Genomic DNA, 19,436 nt, shown 5'->3' on the forward strand with positions numbered 1-19,436 from the left:
CCACAATAAATTAATTTTTAAAAAATTTTTAAAAAGAAGTCCATTCCCATTCCAATACTTCCAAAGGATCCTATGATCTACTTCAGACTTTAGCAATAAAGAGTACTGTGATCAATAAGTAGTATTTACCAAATGTGAGTCTCCAAGTCTTGTGCAGAAAAACTACTAAATAACAGTTTAACAACAAGAAAGTGCACATGAGCTGCAGATGTCCACTGATTGTCTCCATCCAGGTGCACTTGGGATATAATAGTCCCTGGACAGCAAGTCAAGTATATCCTATGCTACACATATAATGTCAGTAACAAGGGCCACTCTAAATCTACTCCTTCAAGCCAGAGGCAGATAGAGGAAGTTAAAACCTATCAGTCATCTTTGGTAAATCTCAGCCCATTGAAAATAGCCATGTGTGCCTTAACTCCACCCAGCACCTGCTCTACTAGTAGAAAGAAGTATTCTGAAAGCCAAATTCAAAGTCTGACTCTCTTTATTAAATCGTATTTGTCTGTTTTTGCCATCAGAGTTATAGGTGGGGCTTAGCACATGCATATCAATCCACTGCTCCTGGCAATCAGTTTTTCCTCTTTTCTTTGTACTTGATAGGACAGAGATAAAGCTCTGGTATTGCCCACAGCATTCCCATATAGTGCCAGAAGGCTAAACTATGACCTCAAGCTCAAAAGAGCATGCTCTCTACCAGGTGAACTATTGCCAAATCCCTTTTCTCTCGTAAATTTTGAGTAACAGATATTAAAAGCAGGTACCACTTATAATGATCTCTGCATGTACCTAATGTTTTTTTCTTATTTATTGCATACACAATCGTATTTGTCACAGGGACTCTGAAGATGTTGGAACTTTCACAATCTCCATCTGACAGATAAAAAAAAAAAAAATGAAGTCAAGTAACTGGTCCAAGTTAATACAGCACAAAGCTAAAATTCACTAACTTGTAACAGTTATTTAATTTGACTGACAGGTCTGTACAACTGAAAAAACCTGACTCCAACACTGGTCTCTCTCATCTGTGTCTGTCTCAAGCTTCCTTTCTTTAAAACCCTGCCTAAGTCCCAATGCATGTAAGATACTTTCACAAATTCCTCTGTTCATCTGATGAGACTGCTTACAGTTCCTCCAGATTCCCCAGAAATCAATTTCCCTCCTCTTGGCAGCAAGAGCAAAAGCAGAAACCTCAAGAAACAGAAGCCTCCTCACTACAATCATAACTGAGACATTTTTCTCTTAAAAAAAAAAATGCACACCCTAAAGAATGTCCAGAAAAAACTCTAATGCCAGTTACCCACTCTCTTACACATGAAATAATTCCAGCAGATTCCTCTCAAATTGAACAATTGAGAAAATGAGAGGCTGATATCTAAAACTGTCAAGATATTTTTCCACACCCTCCACTCATGCCCTTTGCACACATGTAAGCAGAGAAAATGACTAGTTTTAAAAGAGAAAACAATGGGGTGGGAGAGGTATAAAACAGGGCAGGTATTGACTAGCTAGCTATGTAGCCTAGAAAACTTCACTTCTGCCTAAGTACACTTGGAACCACCATGGTGCACAAGCTGACATTTGTCTTATCAAGGGCATTAGACAAAGTGGTCAACCAATATCTGTCAAGCAAGCATACAGGTTCAGACACATCCCTCTCCAAATCAAGCTGCCCAAAGTCATTACCAGGCAACAGATCAACACTTATCTTCACACCAGTCAGTTCAAGCAAGCCCTTCTGTCTCCTTCATACCTCATGTTACTATTTCTGGAACAGTGGAAGCAGAAATGAGAGTGTCTCCTGGATAAACCCTAGGGAATGGATCTCTTTAGATGCAAGGGATATCAGAGTCATAGACCTTAACTTGAATGATTATTCAACAGGAAGGGGGGAGGGGAAGACCTGTGACCATCAAGATACACCCGTTACCCCGTAAGATCTCTACCTAGAATAGATCCTGCTTTCAGCAACAGAAAGTACAGATTTTGCAACTCCATTTTTATTTTATTTTATTTTTACCAGAGCACTGCTCAGCTCTGACTTATAGTGATGCGGGGGATTGAACCTGGGACTTTGGAGCCTCAGGCATGAGAGTCTCTTTGCATAACCTTTATGCTACCTACCCCCACCCGCAACTCCATTTTTTAAAGATGGATCTCAAACACACGAAAAGATATTCTGAATTCTTTCAAGGAGAATGTTAGCCTTGAGTATCTTATCTATTTTTTAAAATTTTTTTATTTATTCCCTTTTGCTGTTCTTGTTTTCTTTAATTTTTTTTATTTTATTTTTTAAATTTTATTTATTTTCCCTTTTGTTGCCCCTGTTGTTTTTTTATTGTTGTAGTTATTATTGTTGTTATTGATGTTGTCATTGTTAGGACAGAGAGAAATGGAGAGAAGAGGGGAAGACAGAGAGGGGAAGAGAAAGACAAGACACCTGCAGACCTGCTTCACCACCTGTGAAGTGACTCCTCTGCAGGTGGGGAGCTGGGGGCTCGAACAGGGACCCTTCCGCCAGTCCTTGTACTTTGCACCATGTGTGCTTACATTGTTCTTGTTATTGATGTTGTCATTGTTGGATAGGACAGAGAGAAGTGGAGAGAGGAGGGGAAGACAGAGAGAGGGAGAGAAAGATAAGACACCTGCAGACCTGCTTTACCGTCTGTAAAGTGACTCCTCTGCAGGTGGTGAGCCCAGGCTCAAACCAAGTCCTTGTGCTTTGCGCCACCTGCGCCCAACCCACTGCACTATCACCCAACTCCCGACTATCTTATCTCTTAAGAGGAATCAATACTATACATTGTTATATGGCGTACACACAACGATCTAAGTCTCATAGTCTGTCATTCTTTTTAAAAGCTGCTAGTCATTCTATCAGTCCTCAAATACAACTATAAGCACCTAGATTCGAAAGATACAGCAGACTTGGAAAACAATCTAACTAGGCTCTGAATCACTTGGGAAGTTAATGTGAAATACTGTATAGTATAATAACCACCTAACACATGCTGGATTTAAAATGAAAGGATCACTCCCTCAAACCTTCCATTTGTTCATGTCAAAGGCAAGCCAATCTACTCAAAAGGTCAGTTTTCATATTGTTGGGAAATTTTTAATGTATTATTTCCTTCATGTATTAGAAATCCATACATTTAAGTCATATGCTAAAAATTTAGGTACGGTGGTACGGGAGGTGATAAAGCTTTGGGCTCTCAAGCATTAGGTCCCGAGTTCGACCCCCCGCAGCACATGTGCCAGAGTGATGATGTCTGGTTCATAATCTAACTTTCTCATGAATAATAAAAAATCTTTAAAAAAAATTTAGGGGGGGTCGGGCGGTCGCGCAGCTGGTTGGGTGCAGGTGGCGCAAAGCACAAGGATCAGCATAAGGATCCCTGTTCGAGCCCCGGCTCCCCACCTCCAGGGGAGTTGCTTCACAGGCGGTGAAGCAGGTCTTCAGGTGTCTGTCTTTCTCTCCCCCTCTCTGTCTTCCCCTCTTCTCTCCATTTCTCTCTGTCCTATCCAACAACGAAGGACATCAACAGCAACAATAATAATCACAAGGCTACAACAACAAGGGCAACAAAAGAGGGGAAAATAGCCTCCAGGAGCAGTGGATTCATGGTGCAGGCACTGAGCCCCAGCAATAACCCTGGAGGCAAAATAAATAAATAAATAAATAAATAAATAAATAAATATTTAGGTAGGAAAGCTGTGTGAAAAAACTCAGAGCTTGGGACTAGGTGGTGGCACACCTGGTTGAGCGCACATGTTGCAGTGCACAGGACCCAGGTTTGAGGCCCCGGTCCCCACCTGCAGGGGGAAAGCTTTGCAAGTAGTGAAGCAGGGTTGCAAGTGTCTCTCTTTCTCCCTCTCTAACTCTCCGTTCTCTCTTGATTTCTGGCTGTCTCTCTCAATAAATAAAGAAAATTTTTTTAAAAAAAATTCAGATCCCTAGTGGCCTGGTGGAGCAATGCAGGTACTGAGCCCCAGTGACAACCCTGGTGGCAAATAAGATCTTCAGCTAAAGTGAAATCTCAAATCTTAACGCAGAAACACACACACACACACAACACATACACACTTTCTCTCTCTTACACCAACATCATCCCCCTTTGCGTGGTAAGAAGAAATTGAAAAAAGAAAAGAGAACTAGCTCCTTTTTAAGTATTTATTTTATTTATTTATTTACTTACATACTTACTTACTTATGAGAGGGGAGAGTCAGAGCATCATTCTGGCACATGCAACGCCAGAGATTGAACCCTGGATCCCATGTTTCAGAGTTCAATGCTTTATACATTGCACCACATCCCAGGCCATGAGAACTAGTTCTTATATAAATCATTTTCAAAACACAACTTATTTTAGTTGACAGACCAACCACAATTTATATCAGCACTAGAAGTAGCCACCAGACTGTGAACTTTCCAAGCAGCAAACTGTTTGCATAACCAAAGGGCATAACCAAGAAGGTTAAAAGTTTCAGGCCACAGTGTCCTTTTATCAGCCATCAATGCATGTGCTCACACCAGTGCTTGTGCACACAGTTGCGTGGGCACACATATATTTTACACACCTAGGTAATATAAAACCCCAAAACAAGCAAAAAGAAAAAAAAAAAAATCCTGTCCCTCAGGTAGAAGTCTAGAAATCACCTGTAGGAGTATAGCAAGTGCCTCCAGGGACAGCTGAGTACTGTAAATAATCCCTGTGGGCCAGTGTGAGACCGCCTCAGGGAGCAGCTCTAGGTCACAGTTGTTGCCAAGCAAGAACACAGGCCATAGATTGCAGTGCCTTCTAGTTTTTCAGCACTATTCCAGACAAATGGGAAGTCCCAGGGAAGAAGGAATTTCTTTTTTCTCAATACTTTTATTTATTATTAGATAGAGACAGAGAGAAACTGAGGGGGAGATAGAGAGGGAAAAAGAGAGACATCTGCAACCCTGCTCCACCACTTGTGAAGCTTTCCCCCTGAAAGCAGGGGCCAGGAGCTTGAACCTGGGTTCTTGCACACTGTAATGTATGTGCTCAACCAGGTGTGTACTCTTCCCCCTCTCCCTCTCCCCAGCAAGGGAGGAGTTTCCATCTGCTTTGGTTACCCCACAGTTCACCACCACTCTATCTCCTTCAGTGCCCAGATCAGCACCTGGCACACTGCAGTACTCTGGCATGTGCCCGGCATGACTGTGAGATGCTCTAGTTTATAATTCAATTTTTTTTTCTTTTAAACACAGTATAACCAAGCTAGTAAGACAGCCCATCCGGGAGGGAGCTTTGCCTCTGTGACTCACGTTCAAGTCATGGTACACAACAACAGAGTAGTCACTGGGGGGTGAGAGTGGTGGTGGTGGTGGTGGTGGTGGTGGTGGTGGTGGTGGTGGTGGTGGTGGTGGTGGTGGTGGTGGTGGTGGTGGTGGTGTGTGTGTGTGTGTGTGTGTGTGTGTGTGTGTGTGTGTGTGTGTGTATGTGTATTGCCATATCTGAAAAAGTTGGCCAGAGTGGTAAAGTCCTTCTGGTGACAAATAACATGTATACCAATATACATGCATAAACACAATATTGGACAAACAAAATCTACTGGTCAAATGTGACCTGCAGAGCTCTAGATAACCCAAATGACTAGTTTTTTTTTTTTTTTTTTCATTCTTCTTTTCCAGAGTAGACAGAAGATCCAGAATTGGCTTTGTATTCTTTTCTCAAAGAATCCTGCCACTACTATATTAATCATAAATCAAATCAAATATGTCTTAAGAGGCAGTACATAGCTTCATGCCATAAGGAAACCCCCCCCAAAAAAAAAAAAAAACTTCAGGAGAAATACAGTTTAAGGTTTACAAACAAAAAATAGCTTATAGGCATTCCTTTAACCAAGATCCACTCACCATCTTGCTTGCAACTCCTGCAGGATATTCTGTAGCAAGGTTAGCAACATAATCAAAGGGTTCTTAGACAAAGCCTTAGGAAACAAACTCTCAAGAGGAAAGTTAACAAGAGGTATACCTCACAAATCACAGTGTAACATGCACTGGGCATTTGACTTGCATAATTCAGAAAGGCCATAACGCTTCCAAACTGCCCCACCTGAAATCAATAATCCCTAATACTCTAGAAGAATTTTACAAGCCATCTAGTTAAGAGTAAGGAAAACAACCCCAAAGAATCTAAGGGTCTTGCCCAGATCCCACAGCTGGTTTGGCTGGCTCCGACGGCTAGTTCCTAATTCCAACGGAAAAATCAGAATCCAAACCATCTCTTGCAAAATACAACTCCCTCAGACCTCTTCCTGAAGTTATGACTAAGAGCCACACTTAAATGACATATGGGATACTAATAATACCCCGTTGTTGTAGCCATAATTCAAGGCCCTAAACAAAAGTCCTCAAGTAAATGAAATCAATTCAGATCACTTTGGAGGGAAGTAAAAAAAAAAAAAAAAACTCACCACCAACAAATCCACTCTATCCACAGTTATTACCAGTTTATTTCGATGCTAAAGTAATTTGCTGAAGGTCATCTTTCAATGTAACTAAATAAAATCCTATACTAATTGCTTTGCTTCCTTATTTAATTGTAGCAAGTACAGGAAGACACCTTTATTTCACCCAGTGTTTATGGCACTTGCTTACATTGGGGAAAAATAGTACGGTCAAATAAATAAGGCTGGTACTGTCTTTTAACCGGTTTTTCCTGAACAATTAGAAAAGACAGCTTTCAAACAAAAGGCAACCAGACTAAAATCCAAAATAATCCTGAGCAATCAAGAGAGACGTGTTATGTAGCCACCTTACTTACACAATTTTGGACATGTGACAACATTCTTCAGCTTTAGCTTCCTGGTCATAAAGTAGGGAAATTCATGCTTTCTACTTCCAAGGAAGGATTAAAGGCACATGCAAAAACACCAACACAGTGCCCCCAGATGATCGCAAGCAGTTGGTGAAGTAGTGTAGTGCTATTATAACCACTATTCCCAGCTTATAGATTACAAATTTGTAGCCAACTTGTCCAAGGTAACATTGCTACAACCAAGAAGTTCAACCTTGACTCCTAGTTCTTAATGTAGATCTGAATCCAGAACTTCACCAGCACCCAGCCCCAATTCAACAAAAGATAGGTAATTCACCCAACAGAGCCTAAAGGACTCAGTGACACAGCCAAGACTACAGCTAGCCCCATTTACTAGGTCAAAATACTTCAGGAAAATGTGGATTTTCTTTTCAGTGAATAGAACCCATTTATAAATCACCACAACTTTGTAAATACAGCCTTTTGAATATTCAAGGCTAATTTGACCCTTGGAAGTCAATGACACTTTCTTACTAATTTGAACTGTGCTTTTAAACTTGGTAAACAGCTGTGGCTGTATTCTCCATTCAAATTATTCCAAACTGATTAGTTTATCTGACTTAAGTACACGGTGGATCTTAGGAGGCCTCAATAAGAGCTCAGTTTCTTGGATTCACATTACTAGTGTGAATTCCTCAAAAGTATACCACTGCAATTATCAGTTGACAACTAGCTTCACTCTTGTTAGAGAAATAGTATCAGAAACCCAAAAATAAGAACAGTTGTCCTATTTTCTTACATGGAAGTGTTACATATTCCATGAACTCTGCTTTCATTTCTTCCTTTTTAGTTCTAAATTTCAGCAGCCAACTGTGTCACTTTGCTGTAGCCCAAAAATAGCTTAATTCGAGTACTTTAAAAAAATCACAATTTGTTGTTTGGCCAGAAAACTCATCATGCTGATTTCAGTTTACAAAAAAAAAAAAAAAAAAAAAAAATGATTAGAGGGCAGGAGCGCTGCACAGTGTGGGGTTCTCTTATATGCTCTGTAAGTCAGAATCCATGAAGATGTGGAGGCAGGAGCACAAGTGTGTTCAAGTACCACACAAACACAAAATAAAAAGCAGTACTCAAATACTGTTTGCTTCCCACTAGTGGCACAAAATTAAAACCCAGAAATGACAGTAACAGGCAGATGCATCCTCTTTGATTACTATGCAGTCAACAGGGTTTTAGAAGAATGAATCAGTATTGCAGGACCTTAACCAAGCAACTGTTTCTACAAAGAACACCACCACAGGACCAGAAAAACAGCTCCCATGGATAGTGTTCTACTCTGTCATGAATGTGACCCAGGTTCAAGGCTGGCCCCCACTGCACTGAAAGAAGTTTTCATGCTCTGTGATATCTCTCTTTCTCTCTCATCCCCCTCACTCCCCTTCCCATCTCTCTCTCTCTAAATAAAGAAAAAGAGTAACAATACAAATAGACCTTGGAGATTCACCACTTTGGAAAATATTCTTCCCATCTTAAGATGGAAGACTGGAGATTTCCTTTGCAATAAGTGGGAGGTATACTTCATATAAGTATCTTTACTTTTTAAAAAATATTTTTGTACAAACTATTGTATCTACTGTTGAATGTAAACCATTAATTCCCCAATAAAGAAATTAAAAAGAAAGAGAGAAAGAAAGAAAGAAAGAAAGAAAGAAAGAAAGAAAGAAAGAAAGAAAGATGAGACCCCAGACACACTGATGGGCATCTTTGATGGAGAAGCAGCCACCTGGTCCACTCCACTCTACATTACCAAGTGCTCCCCCTTCCAGGGTACCAAGCATCAGTACTACCAGGATGACATCTTCTCCAGCCTATGCAGCAGGGAAGATATATGCCAGTGCTCCCCTGACATGCATATGGCCCCCAAGGTACCCAGAGCATTGACTCTGCTGGTCCTCTATGCCTCAAAAAAAAAATTATTTATTTAATTTTAATGAGAAAGAGAAAAAGAGAAACCAGAGCTCTGTTCAGCACTGGCCTATGGTGGTGCTGGGGATTAAAACTGAGACCTCAAAGCCTCAGGCATGAGTCTTTTTGCATAACCATTATGCTATCTCCCCAGCCTGATTTTTCACTTCTTTTAAGCCTCAAAATATAATCAGTTTATTAATTTTACAAGATTGTCCTCAATGAATTCTTATCATTTTTCACCCTCAATATCAAAGCTAGGAACAAAAGTCATCAGAAACATTTTTATACATTTTAAAAACCTTTTTGGTTGGGTAAAGAGGTATCTCACAGGAGCCGAGCAGTAGCATACCAGGTTAAGTGCACATAGTAAAAAGCGCAGGGAGCCACACAAGGATCCCGGTTTTTCAAGCCCCTAGCTCCCCACCTGCAGGGGTGTTGTTTCCACAAGTGGTGAAGTGACAGGTCTGCAGGTATCTATCTTTCTCTCCCTCTATCTTCCCCTCCTCTCTCAATTCTCTGTCCTATTCAATAAAAAATGGGGGTAAATGGCCTCCAGGAGCAGTGGGTTCATAGTGCCAGCATCGAGCCCAGTAATAAGTCTGGAGACCAAAAAAAGGAGGTATCTCACACTGCAGAGAACACTCCCTAGTGTACAACAGGCATTGGGTCCAAGCTCCAGAACCACATGGAGGCACCACAGATGGTACCTGTGGAACTCCTAGGATGATAGTGTTATGCTAGCTCTCCTCTCTGTCTCTCTACCTCTCTCCAAATAAAAAGTGAAAATAAGGACAGGAAAAATAGCTCACTTGGGTAGTGCACTGCTTTGCCATGTATGTGAGCCTGGCCTCTACCACACTGAAAAAAGCTTTAATGTTGTGATTTCTTTCACTCTCTGCCACTAGATGATGATGATGATAAAAATAATAAATTTTAAATGTCGTGTTTTACAAAAGTCCTTGACAATTCCATTTTGCTCTTCCCATGTACTCCCATCCAAATCTCTTCAGTACAAAATAAAAATGGTTAATTTTTAAAACATTTTACATTTGCCTCTGTGATATATAATAAGAAATATATTGGTTTGTCAGAAAGTCATGATGCATTTTTGTATAGATAGACAAAGGAAAGTACATCATGACTTTTCCAACAACCCAATATATTTGGTCTTCATCCTACTTCAGATAGACTCCTTAGTGATGAGAGTGAAGGTGCTTTGTCATATTAATGAAGTCACATTTGAACCACATATAACTAAGGATGGTACTGGTTGCCAGGAGAACCAACCAAGTGATTAGAGGATTGGAACTTTCACCTTCCACCTACCCCCAATTTCCTACCTCTGAGACAGTTGAATCAAACACCACTAGCCAATGAATGAAAGTATATCCCTATAATGAAGTCTCCATATAAACCCATGACAAGTATCAGAATCTTACAGGTTGGTGAACATATGAACAGAGGAAGATTGGTCCATCCCCACACCTTGCTTTACACATCACTTCCATGTGGACTTTCCTGAATTATAATCTTTTATAATAAACCAGTAATGTAGTAAAATGTTTTCCTGAGCCCTCTATCCTGCTCTAACAAACTAATAGAAGCTGAGAGGTCAGTCAGAAATACAGATAACAACCTAGACTTGCAACTGGCAATAGCAGGGTTTAGCTACTATCCCTTTTTTTTTTTTTTTTTTTGCCTCCAGGGTTATCACTGGGGCTCGGTGCCAGCACTACGAATCCACTTCTCATGGAGGCTGATTTTTCCCATTTTGTTCCCCTTCCATTTCTGATAGACTGGAATCCCCAAGCTATCAGAAGTACCAGTGAAAATATGGAATTCTGGATGTGCAGTGGACACAAAGGAGTTCTGTGGGGCCGAGCCCTTAAACTACTGTCTCTAGGTATACAGTGTCACAATCAGTTGCTGTGACGTTCAGCTAGTATATGAGAATCATTTGCTCAGTGACCGGGAAGGGGAGATACACTGGTGATCAGAATCATGACCATAGCCATCAATAGTGCTTAAAATAAAAAAAATAAAATAGTAAGTTCTAAAGTCCTAAAACATTTCTTCTTTCCATATACTGATAAAACAGTACAGTGGGGGCTGGGAGGTAGTGCAGCGGGTTAAGCACACATGGAGTGAAACCCGAGGACTGAAATAAGGATCCCAGTTCAAGCTCCAGCTCCCCACTTGCAGGGGGGTGGCTTCACAAGCAGTGTAGCAGGTCTGCAGGTGTCTATGTTTCTCTCCCCCTCTGTCTTCCCCTCCTCTCTCCATTTCTCTCTGTCCTATCCAACAACAAGGACAACAATATGGGAAAGATAACCTCTAGAAGCAGTGGATTCATTGTGCAGGCACCAAGCCCCAGCAATAACCCAGGAGGCAAAAAAAAAAAAAAAAAAAAGTACAGTAATTCTCATAAACTGACTGCCAGACAGCAAAGTTCTCCTTCAATGTGAGAGTTACCCATCGGCCCCCATCCTGAGCACAAACATAAAAAGTACTCAGTTGGGGGCTTCAAGAGAAGAGGCACATCCCTAAAAGCACTTATTAATCATTGCTTAAATAGTGTTTATTAAGAGAGAGAGGAAAATAAATAGAACCAGTGCATCACTCTGGTACATGTGATGCTGAGCTCAAACTCAGGACTTCATGCTTTTAAGTCCAATATTTTAACTACTGCACCACATCCCAGATCATGTTATGAATTTAAGTAGTTATATTAAAGTAGGCACTAAAACAAACTAATCTTTGGAACTGAAGATCAGTGAATGTTTCACATGTATAAGGCTCTGGGTTCTGGGGGCTGGGTGGTGGTGCACCTGGTTAAGCATACATTACAATGCACAAGGACCTAGGTTCAAGCCCCAGTCCCCACTTATAGGAAGAAAACTTCACAGATGGTGAAGCAGGGCTGCAGGTGTCTTTCTTTTTCTTTTTATAGTTATTTATTTTCCCTTTTGTTGCCCTTGTCATTACTGTTGTTGTTATTATTATTGTTGTTATTGATGTCGTCATTGTTAGATAGGACAGAGAAATGGAGAGAGGAGGGGAAGACAGACGAGGAAAGAAAGATAGACACCTATAGACCTGCTTCACTGCTTGTGAAGGGACTCCCCTGCAGGTGGGGAGCCAGGGGCTTGAACCAAGATCTTTATGCTGGTCCTGGCACTTTTTGCCACATGTGCTTAACCCACTGCGCTACCACCCGACTCCCTGCAGGTGTCTTTCTGCCTCTCTATCTCCCCCTTCTTCTCAATTTATGGCTGTCTCTATCTAATAAATAAATATAATAGGAAAAAAAAAATGTTAAGATCCTGGTTTAACTCAATGACGTCTAAAAAATACAGGTTTTTGAGTTTAGCAAGACATCATGGGCACAAACCCAAACACAATAAGAATTCTTATGTGTGGTTTGGGAGGTGGCACAATGGCTAAGGCACTAGACTCTCAAGCATGAGGTCCTGAGTTCAATCCCTGGCAGCTCATGTACCAGAGTGATGTCCTCCTATTTTTCTCATTAATAAATAAATAAAATCTTTAAAAAAAAAGATTTTTTAAAAAAGAATTATGTATGTAACTTCTAACTCTTCAAGCACTGAATTACAAATAACCTGTTATAGACTAGAAGCCTTACCAATAGCAGTCATTAAATTAAGACATAGTTTGTATGACATATACTAAATTTCTGAAGCCAGAAAAAAGAAAATGGCAGTGAGAAAAACCATACAAGAGAATACATTGGGGAGTCAGGCGGCAGCACAGTGGGTTAAGTGCATGTGGCGCAAAGCACAAGGACCGATTAGGATCCTGGTTTGAGCCCCCAGCTCCCCACCTGCAAGGGAGTCACTTCACAGTCGGTGAAACAGGTCTACAGGCGTCTCTCTGTCTCTCTTCCTCTCTATCTCTCCCTTCTCTCTCAATTTCTCTGTCTCTATCCAATAACAAAACAAAGAAAAAGAAAATACATTTATATCACTGTAGTCTATTTGATTATTAAGTTTACACTATCAATTTACAAGAAAACCCAAGTGTAGATGGATCAGAGTATTCAAACCCATGTTGTTCATGAGTCAACCTTCTAAATTTTTTTCTGTCAAAATACCAAATACTTTGTTGTGACTAGTACTATGTGGAAAAGTCACTCCGTTTGTAGGTGTCCCTACAGAAGACAATAGCACACAGAGCCCTCTAGCTACTTAAAGCAATTTTGCACAGCCATCACTAATAAACTTCACCATCTTTTCCATAATATGAACAAATCATGAATATCTGATCTATATCAATCATCAGCTTTCCATAACATCAAATTCACCTACCTTACTTTCAGATATATGTTTTAAGAGACATCAATAATCTTGGAGTTTCTGAAATATAAGACAAAGGAATTGCAAGAAAAACAAGGGAGAAGTTAAAAAAAAAAAAGCTATTAAATATACATCTATTTTGGAGTTCTGGAATACAACTCAACAGAATCACAATATTTTAAAAAAGATTAAAATAAAGTCAGTAACAAATAAGTGGCTTTAATGATGTACATTTACCCTTTTCTACAATTTTTTTTTTTTTTTTTTACCAGAGCACTGCTTAGTTCTGGCTTATAGTGGTCCTGGGGACTGAACCTGGGACTTCATCAGAGCCTCAGGAATGAGTCTTGCATAACCATTATACTGTCTCCCCAGCCCCCTACATGCATTAAGCAAAGCTACAATACTGGGTTTTTGGTCTTTTGTAAATAAGACAGTCACTCCCACTTCTCAATTAGAGAACTAAGGTTTCTCTGTCTAAATTATTTACAAATACTACTTAAAGGCTTATATGTGCTGTTACTCTGACACAGATACAAATTCAATGACTGCTGCCGAGTTCTCACTGCCTGCTGGGGGCAGACTCTTCTCAGAAGAACATTTCTCACTTTCCTGGGCCCCAAGTCAATAGAGCTCAAGCTCTGCTGAGATCAAGCCCAGATGAAGAATGAAAGGTAAGAACAGAGCACATTTTCTTGGCTTCCTTGTGTATTATAGAACACACAAGCCTTTTATTCTCTATAAAGATAAAGTTTAAAAAAGCAGTTTCAGTGATTACCACCTATCATCTGATAGTTGTCAGCCTGTAACCCAAGTCCACAAAGACTTCCAGAAAAGCAACTGGGAGGTGAATCAAGCATTTTTTTTTTTTAATTTTCCAATGCTCTACATTTCTCCCATAAACTCTGGTTCATGAAGGGCTGACTACATAAAAGATGTGCTCCCATAAACAAAGTTTCAATCATATATTTTTCAATCCTGAAACTTAAAAATGTACACCCCAATTATATATTTTATCCTGCTTAGAAGTGACACTGCACTGCCCTGTATGCTACAAGTAAATGAAAATTCAGATAAAAACAAAAAGCATTCATTATTAAAAAAAAAAAAAAAGAAGAAGAAAGAAAGAAAAAGAAGAAAGAAAGAAAGAAAAGAAAGGGAATCATGGGAGCTAACATACAGTAGCACACACAGGATTTGCATGCAAGAGGCCCCATGTTAGATTCCTTGTACTACCAATAGGTTTGAGCAGTGCTCTGGTAGCATAGTACTAGCAACATTCAATTTGCTTTCTGAGACTGTTCTGTTCTTTTGGTCAATGAGAATCCAGGGAAAAGGAATAGTTAAGGTAAGAAAAGGTCCCTAATAACAACTGCCCTGGAACATTTTATGTAACCTTACATAAATGGCAAGAAAGTTCATGCCAACTGGTGCACTGATACATAATTGATTATACTACATTATCTGGGGGATTTTTCAGGGGAAAAAAAAGAATTTTTTTAGGCTTTTGTTTTGCTGCATTAAACAATCAGCAAGCAGTCTCTCTAACACTTCATCTAGACAATGTTAGTTTTTGTTCAGTGAAAAAGGTTTCATAATTAAGGAGACAACCAAGGCATCAACACTCTCTTCTTCTCCTTTCTGCCAACCATTCCTATAAGCTTCCTGCCTTCAGCAACAGCAACTCTCTATTTCCAAAAGAAGCTATTATACTTGTGTTTGGTCTTGCATCGTCAAAATTGTACTATGAACACCAATGAGATAGGAACATCAAGGATTTTACTCCCTAACTGTATCAGAGGGACTGGATAAAGAGCTGTTTTTAAACAAGGCACTGTGAGGGGGTGGGGCACAGAGAAAAATGATTTCTCACTCCACTCCTGTAAGTAAGACTGCTGACTTACTGATAGGACTTCTGCATTTTTCTAATTAGGTCATAAAATATGCCCACCTCACTAAAGCATATACATGCAAATACACCAAGACTGGCTTAGAGAGAGATTCACCAGGCATCAATCATGACTCCTAAGCTTCTGAAACATCCAAGGTACACAGCAACGCTTATCCAGCTGAAATGTTTCCAGCAGTTAACTTCCTAGATATAATGTAATTATGGGAGAAAACATATCAGAAGCAAAGAAGGGTGTCACTGAGAGTAAAAAGAGCAGAAATCAATAATAAAAAAAAGCGTGTTTCTGTTGAACAGCTTACAAATGTAAAATATATCAACCCTCTCTAGTAACATATTTTTATATACTGCTGAAAAGTACTTGCCTTCTCCATAATTAGAGACACATACAAGTATGTTAAGAACATTGAGGAGAAGAGGAATGAAAGTGGAAAGCTGAGTCAATAATTACAACTTGGCCCACAATGATCCATTACATTTTTTATTTTCATAATTTTTCCATAATAAAATTGCTTTAAGATATAAACAAACTATATACCCTGTATGATGTTTGCTAATACTTCTGCTTTGGAAAGTAGAAACTGAAATCATAACCAATACTAACCACACCTGCCTGACGATAGTGGAAACTTAAAAGCCTGTTTCCGACTCACTGGGAAAAGACTCAGGTGAGGGCTATGTTTCAAAAACCTTCCTGAACCACAGCTACCCTGTATGCTGAGGGTGAACTGAGAACTCAAAACACAACAGGGAAAGTTGGTGAGATCTGTACAGAAGCAAACAAAATAACAGGCAAGGGGTTTTGGTTAAGACAGCAATAAGAGTCTACACTAATCCAGTACCAGAAGTATTTTTTATATCTCCTGTCAGCCAGACACATACAGCAAAAGGGGAGATCTCAAAGGGAACTCAGGCCCTCACCCAGTTTAGAAACAAAAGAAAGGAGCTGAAGTCACTTGTAACCTGGCATCCTCAGCCCTGGAGCCCACGAAGCCACCACCACCCCTCAGGTGCCATCCCTGCTCCTGCTGCTGTCCCACTGCAAAGAGGTGGCAGAGCTGAGACCAGTGGAGGTGACAGAAGCACGACAAGTGGCTCAGGGGCTCCCTCTGAGGTCCAGCAGCATTGCAGCATCTTTGGAAAATGGATAGCTGGTGTCTCCCAGGGCTCTGACATTTTAACTTTGCAATGTTCCAAAGGCTGCTGCACCCTCTCCAGCACTTTTCCAAACCCAAGCCCTTCTGCTCCTGGCTTCATACCAGTGTCCCTTTCCTGACTGAACCCCTTCTGCTCAAAGACCAGGAAATAGGCTGTTTACCTCACAGCTTGAGCAAAGAAAAGAGAATGTGGAAGGTGAAAATCATCCAAGCCCCACCAAGGCAGCAATCCACTGGTGGTCCCATTTTGGATTTCAAGCTTTCTTTAACACCAGGGAAAAGAAAATCACCACTTGCCAGCCCACTGACTGCATACAGCAGCCTAAGGTGAAGGCCAAAAGTGAAATTCAAAATGCCTATAGTTACAGAAGCCTGCTCTCCTGCTGCTGCCCATGGCCCCCATATAAAAACGTAACCCTCGCAAAGCTGAACACCAGTGTGCACACCTGAGCCCACTCAGTGGGCAGGTTTACTGCCAAGAACAAAATCTACCAAAGGCAGATGGCTGACACAAACACTAAACACCAGTCTTTTAAGGGAAGAGAGCATTTGTAGGGGCAAGGTGTACACTGCCCACCCACCCCCCAAATTAGAGGCTGGACCCAGATGGGTTGCACACAAGCCCTGGGGGAGGATGTACGTCCCCTTCGGCTTGGGAGCTCTTTCTGTATGTAACAGGAGCTCCGTGAGGTTCCGGGTAAAGAAGATGTGGGGGGGCTGAAGGGGGTGACTAAAAAACGTGTTTGCACCCCCCTCAAGGCCATCTCTTTGCCAGCAAGGGTGACGCTGGAGGGACACGTTGTGTGCCCTCTCCCAGTGGGTCCCCGAGGGCAGTGAGCGCCCTCACTCCGCTTCAGGGCACACAACGGAGCTAGGGGGGACCCACTACACCAAAACCCCTGAGCAGTAATCACTCGGAAACTGGCAAAACCTCGGGCACGATCCTTTTCCTAGGTTCAGATATCCCCCACATTTGCGTATGCAGGAGCTGGCGGATGAGGGAGAAAACCAAGGGATGAAAAGCATCCTTCTGTACACCTCCTTCCCCTGGTTAGGGCAAAGGACCTAGCCTCTACGCCGCCCCCCCCAGCACACACACACACACACACACACGCACACACGCACACACGCACGCACACACACGGAGAGGAAGAAAGGATGGGATCAGGCAGCTTCAGAAGAGCTGGGGCTGCAGTCGGGGTAACTGTAGGAAGAGACAGCTCGGAGGCTGGCCTGTGCCCTCCCCAGGCGAGAGGCGGGGGGTGGGGGGGGGCTCAGCCAGGCAGCGCTGAAGTGGAGGGTCAATGAGCCGCACACCGCTACGTGCAATGACTTATTATCATTATCAGTTGTCAATACTGTTCCTGTCTTAACGCTGGCCAGAAAGGAGCCGGTCCCTGCGTCCGCCGGCCTCGAACAGCCGCAAAAGGGCAAATACGAAGGTAGGCAGGGCGAGCGAGACAGGAAGGAAACCGCCCGACCGGCCGGCGCGAACAACTCCCCGCAGTCAGCCCGACCCCGACCGGGCAGCCCTGGGGACGAGAGTTGCCGGCTGCGAATGGTCTCGGCTGGGAGCCACGGCTCTTGCTAAACCGCCTGCTCCCCGCCCCTCCACCGCGCCCAGGCCCCCACGCCCCAGCAAGGCTGCCTCTCCCCAGCCCATGTGAGGGGGGCACCCCCGGCCCCCGAGACCAGAAAGCAGGCTGCTTCTACTCCCCAACCCCAGCCCTCCACGGGCAGCTTCCAGCTTTCATTCCCCAAACATCAGCCTCTCCAAAGCGTCTGGAGCGGTTGTGCAAGTCTACCCTCCTGAGCTCCCTTCCCCGCTTGAATGAGTGGGCGCAGCCTGGACCCCCCAAACCCAAAAAGACATCCTCTCCCAATGGCCCCAGTCTCCCCCAAGCAACCACCCTCCCATTCCCCAGCCAAACCTCTAGCTCTACCGATCGGCGTGGATCAGCAGAACGAGACTCCTCTCCTCGGTCCTCTCTCCGCCCCCCTCCCTGCAAATCCGAGTAGACCCCTGCACCCCTCTCCACCCACCCTGGCTTCCACCCTTCCCAGCCACTCACCTCCCTAAACGCCATCGGTGGCGGCTGAGTGGACCCCACTCTCCTCCCCGGGGCGCAATACCTCCCCACCCCGGTTCCCGGGTCCCTGGGACCCGCGCCCGAACCCCGGCGACAACTCCGCATCCCCCATGCGCGCTGTTCAGGGCCGCGTCCCCCCGCGCAGCCGGCACTCACCGGGGAAGCACACGACATAATGGAGCACGGAACTGGTGATTTTCAGGAACAAAATCCACCAACACGGTTCCAGTAACCTCCGCATGTCCGAAAACGCACATCGAAAAGAAGGAGGCAGGGGGGGTAAACTTGTTGAATAAGTTCTCTTGCCTCGGTGCGAGCCTCCGCGGAGCCCGGGCTCTCCCCCCTGCTCGCCCGCTCCAGGGGCCTCCGCGCTCGGCGGCCCGAGTACCCCCTGGAAGCCTCCGAGAGCACCCCCCGGAAAACCTAAAAAAAAAAAAAAAAAAAGTGGCCGGGAACCCAAAGCCACTCCCGGCACGGTCCTCGGCGGAGAAGGCGGCTTTCCGTTCACAGCGGAGCGAGTGGAGCGGGCAGGACGCGAAGTCGGCGGGCGGCGGTGAAGCCCGGGTCCGCGGGCCGGCAGGCAGCGGGGGCGGCGGCGGCGAGCAGCCCCGGAGCCCCAACTTGAGTCGGCGGCGCGGCGCGGCGCAGCCCCAGAGCCGGCGGGCGGCGGCTGAGCGCGGCGCGGCGTCTCCGGGCTTCAGGCAGGCAGCTCCTTCCAGGGCCCGGGGAAGGAAGGAGGCATGTTTGCGAGCGGGGAAGGGGAGGGAAGAGGCGGGGGTGGCGAAGAGCCCCCCGAAATAGAAACGGCTGGAGGAAATCACAAAGGATTTCAGAAGGGCGCTGGGGCGAGGGCGCCTTCAGTCCATGCTCCTGAAAGTTGTGGCTCCGGCGCAGGCTGGGGAGGAACCGGGAGAGCGGGGCTGAAAACTGGCCATGCCTCCATACAGGAAGTAACATGTGAGCATGGATCCTGGCAGAGACTTTAAAGCCGGCGAGCAGGCGAGCGAGCAGGGGGCGCGCGGCGGGGGCGGGGGCGCGCGAGCGGGGGCGCGCAGCGGCGGGGGCGCGCGCGGCGCTCTTAAAGCAGCCGCGCTGGGTTCCCGCCTGCGAGGGACCCCACTACAGAGCGGTCTCCGCGCGCTTGGGCGCCTGGGGCTGTGGACTCAATTTAGCGGGGGCGGGTTGAGAGGCCACAATTGTAGGGTCG

At 43.8% G+C, this 19,436-nt stretch overlaps 1 protein-coding gene across 2 annotated transcripts in view; it reads right to left on the reverse strand.

Annotated features, from left to right (window-relative positions):
* The window catches only part of PTPRG (protein tyrosine phosphatase receptor type G), an 869,661-nt gene extending 850,579 nt beyond the window's left edge, over nt 1-19,082 (reverse strand). Inside the window, exon 1 of one of the 2 annotated variants that reach the window (XM_007529163.3) lies at nt 18,386-19,082. In XM_007529163.3, coding sequence (XP_007529225.1) covers nt 18,386-18,470 — 85 coding nt within the window. In that variant the 5' untranslated portion in view covers nt 18,471-19,082. The remainder of the gene's footprint in view (nt 1-18,385) is intronic. The other variant, XM_007529164.3, reaches the window with a different exon arrangement.
* Between the last annotated feature and the right edge of the window lie 354 nt (nt 19,083-19,436).

The sequence above is a fragment of the Erinaceus europaeus genome, chromosome 12, assembly GCF_950295315.1.
Source record: "Erinaceus europaeus chromosome 12, mEriEur2.1, whole genome shotgun sequence".
Lineage (NCBI taxonomy): Eukaryota > Metazoa > Chordata > Mammalia > Eulipotyphla > Erinaceidae > Erinaceus > Erinaceus europaeus.